The 4,058-nt window shown below is 40.3% G+C and overlaps 1 protein-coding gene across 1 annotated transcript; it reads right to left on the bottom strand.

Annotated features, from left to right (window-relative positions):
• Positions 1–224: 224 nt before the first annotated feature.
• synprb (synaptoporin b) lies at positions 225–2,674 on the bottom strand (the record flags this gene model as incomplete). Its single annotated transcript, XM_080026550.1, has 5 exons — positions 225–557; positions 646–837; positions 972–1,170; positions 2,021–2,145; positions 2,651–2,674. 5 exons carry the CDS (start codon positions 2,672–2,674, stop codon positions 225–227), a joined length of 873 nt encoding a protein of 290 aa, XP_079882676.1.
• Between the last annotated feature and the right edge of the window lie 1,384 nt (positions 2,675–4,058).

Genomic DNA, 4,058 nt, shown 5'->3' with positions numbered 1-4,058 from the left:
TGCAAGCTACAGCTGCAGCTCGTGCAGCTGCGCACCACTTTTGCACCGGGTCAAAGGGCATTATAGAAGTGCGATTAATCTCCGTTAATTTTTCTGTGATTAATTAATCGAAATTAACGAGTTAATTTGACAGCTCTAATATATATATATATATATATTATGACTTTATGTCAAAACATGCGTCCAACAAGTTCACCAAATACAATAGCATACCAAGGGTAAAATCACATCTCATTGACAGATATTATTATTGGCCCCTGAGAAACCAGTTGCCCGTGATATGCCTGCGGTAAGCTCAAGCTATCTTGTCTGTTGACCTGCTGACCGAACCCCCTCTTTGACTGAGTGAAAGTTTCTTGTCTGGAGAGCTGTGGACCAAAGCTCTCCTCTGGCAGCTCGAAGCTGCTCTCGCTGTAGAGCCGCTGCCGCATTTCACTGGCACGTTTCCCAGATGCACTCCTTGTGGGATACCTCTGACCTGTCTTGTACCAGCCTGTCTCTTTAAAGACAAACCAGATATTCCCAACCCAGAAGACGACGTTTACAAAGCCAAAAACCTGAGACACAGGAAGAAACAGTAGTCAATGGCTTGTTTTATCCAGTTCTGTGTTTCGGGGACTTCATTTGTTTCGACTGAAAACATACCGCAGACGTATTCAGACGTGCCCACACAGGCTCCTGGGTAGCTGTACATTTGTTTTCCAGAGCTCTGCAGGAAGAGATGAGTAGCAACAGCTGTGTTGGGTTTGTGGCCGTCTTGATATCAGAAACTGTTTTGGCCCAACAACAACTGCTGACCAGCCACAAGAAGGAGAAGACGACTGAAACAAAAAAATCCTGCTCAGGACAAAAGAGCAAAAAGGAAAAATGAAGGGAGGAAGTTATGTGCAGGAACAGGAAGAAATTGTCAAACACACAAACATGATATTTTTCCAATTCAGAGTGTTTGTTGGAGGTACAAAGTCACTGACCACAAGCGGGCCTCTGTTGTTCCTCAGGTAGTTGTTCTGGTAGAAGACATAGACAATAGTTGCCAGCAGAGAGTAGAGGAAAGCAAAAACACCCACAGTCAGAAAAAACCGAGCAGCTGGGGAAAAGTCGCCATCCAGGAAAAGGATCTCTTGTCTCTTTGCCTCACACAACGGAGCTTTGAAATGCACTTCATTTAACCTACAAGACAGAAAGAGGAGGTTTACAGCGAATTGGGAAAACAAGTGGTGATGACAGTGAAAGTGAGAAGATTGAGCCTGTAGGAAACGTGTATCCACTGGTTTTACATTGAAACCCTAAGAGCGTGTTCGTTAGAAAACATGTGGTTAAAAAAAAACAAGGTTCAAGCTTAAAAACAAACAAACATAGACAGAAAAGACACCTTGTGGTACTTCATTGAAAAGGAATCTGAAACCTCTGTGAAAGGAGGGAGAAATTAGGGACTGAGTTCATTTTCTAAATATAGAAATCATGATCTCCTCAAGCACATGAAGCATTACAGCTGTTTTTTATCTATTAGATCAACTTGTTGTATGACCTTAAGGAGTTCAATAACAATGTGACAATATTGAGCATGGAGACAGTTTTCCATCACTACGGGCCGGTTGTTTTAAATGAACAATAAAGAATTACCGGTAGCAATACTGGCAAAATAGTCCTGGGGAATTTTTGGGGGGCAGCTATACTGACCAAGTGATAAACATATAGGCTACTAGTTTCAGTATGCTGTGATTTCTGGAATTACACACACACACGCACACACGCACACGCACACACACACACACACACACACACATAGAAAAGAAGTATGTTAAAGTGTAACTGATACTGAATTAATGAATATGCAGAAGTGATCTCCACATACATGTCTGGTTTGTCTGAAAGCCTCAGTTTATGTGTTAAATTAAGGTCTGAAGTAAGCACAAAGTTGGAAATGGATTAATATTATGGGAATTTTGCTCTTACAGGAATTACAAACAAGAGTCACTAGGTGGATTAATGTAAAAGAAAACACAAACAACCACTTTACCTGAAAGGGTAACCAAAATCAATTTGGATGCTGAGGTTGTTCTCCCTTCTGTCTGCACATTCCACTTTAACCTGGAGATGACCATAGTATCCTCCACATGTTGCAAAAGCACAAATGGCAAAAATCTATGAAAAACAAACAATACAATGAATAATTAATCTGTAATGATAACTAATTTGATGTATGCAATAGCATCTTAACTGCATAAAGTATACAAATCAATACATCACAGGACTGGTTTTTATTTAGATTTCTAAGCGGTTCGAAAACAAAGCCTGAATAATTGAAAGGTCGGAAGACGACTAACAGAGTTGCTCACTGTGTGCTGGAGGGTGGCCACAGCAGTACAGTGAGTTTAAATTTTTAGGCGAAGCCCACAAGCCAGAAATCTCATGTTATCTTCATATTTCTATAGAGAATTTGAGATTCCATCTGCAAGATTCCATAAGAGATTTGTATTGACTTTGAATATGTGGCACAAACTGAACTGATTCTATAAACCCAGCACACATTTCATTAAGTCAGTCAGGAAATGTATCAAATACATCACCATCACACTTGATATTGTAATTCACACGCAGTATTTTAAGTGAACAGAAGCAGAAGCAAGATGAGAGAAATGAAACTCACCGGAGCAAATATAACCATACACATTTAAAAAAATAAATAAAAAAATCACAGATCTCAGGTCCAACTCTGCACAGTCTCGACAGCTTCTATCATCAAGTTGAAATGCAGGTGATGTAGACTTGAGGGAGAGAGCGAGAAGGAGAGGGAGGGCTGACAGGAGACCTAGGGAGGAGTCTAAAGAGATTCTCTGCACCCCTACATCAAAACACTGCAAATAGACTGTGTCGACTATGATTGAGTGAATGTGTGCAAATAGGTTGTTTACTCTTATGGTAAGAAGGACATGGATCTCATAAGATCTTTTTTTCTAAATAAATCAAGCTTGATTGTGACTGAAGAATTTGCTGTCCATGTGGGGATTGAGGAAATGCATCTTAAAATAGATGAACTTTAAAAAAAAACATTTTGATTATCTGGATGAGGGGAAGCATTGAGAGAAAGCTGAAAAAAAGTCTTGTTTATTAGATGTTTTAAATAAACACACTATAACTACTAACTCATTTAAAGGTGCGTCCCATGTACAGTACTTTAACTGAATCAGAGGACAGACAAAAAGTAAAAAATAAAATGAAAATGCTTTAGACTTATTTGTTAGACCGAGTCTGATGACCTATCACACTTAAAGCGGCTACGAGTAACATTTAAATATCTTTTAAACAGCCTCATGTTTCCTCTGATAATCATAAATTACCTTTAACAGCAAACGAGACCATCAGTGCAAAGAAAGACGTTTATATAGTTTTTATTACAGCTTTTGGTCTGGTCGCACACCCAGTCCGATTTTCGGTTCGCTCGTGCATGTTCTATGGTCACATATCGGTATTGGTCGCAGATTTCAGTGTGGAGCAGCAATGCGATTTCAGAAGCCTATCCCTCCAGGTGAGGGAAGGGGAGCGGGAGCCTTGTTTGAGACAGTTATTTGTCGTCATTATGACTGATAACGGGGCTGAACCATCAAAGAAAAAAAAGAGAATGCAATGAAGAAAAGCTAAAAGGGAGAGTGATATAGGCTACGGGCGGGACGAGGGCGTTGCCAAGCAACGTGTATACAATTTCACGAGAGCGAAACTAGACTGCAGTGTTTACTCCTAAATGAATGAGCGGTTGGTACTAACACAAAGTTTACTTTGCTTCACCATCATCAGATAACCATTATCTGAAATAGTCATTATTTACATCAACAACACAAACACATTCCCTCATCGTTATCCATACTAACTGCCGTCTCTCGTTCATTCGCTTTCTGTGAGGACACGTAATCTTTCAGCTCCATGAGAGAGAGTCGTTAGGTGACGCTGCTGCATCAACTCGTTGCAATCAGGTGTGTGTAGCACTGACTGGCATTAGTTGATGCAGTGTCAAAACCACTCTCACGGAGCCGAAAAGAGTCCTCACACTTTCAACACAC

The sequence above is a fragment of the Ammodytes marinus genome, assembly GCF_949987685.1.
Source record: "Ammodytes marinus genome assembly, chromosome: 4".
In the NCBI taxonomy this organism is placed as follows: Eukaryota; Metazoa; Chordata; class Actinopteri; order Uranoscopiformes; family Ammodytidae; genus Ammodytes; species Ammodytes marinus.
Note: the sequence above shows the minus strand (reverse complement) of the source record. Positions and strands in the feature narration are given on the sequence as shown.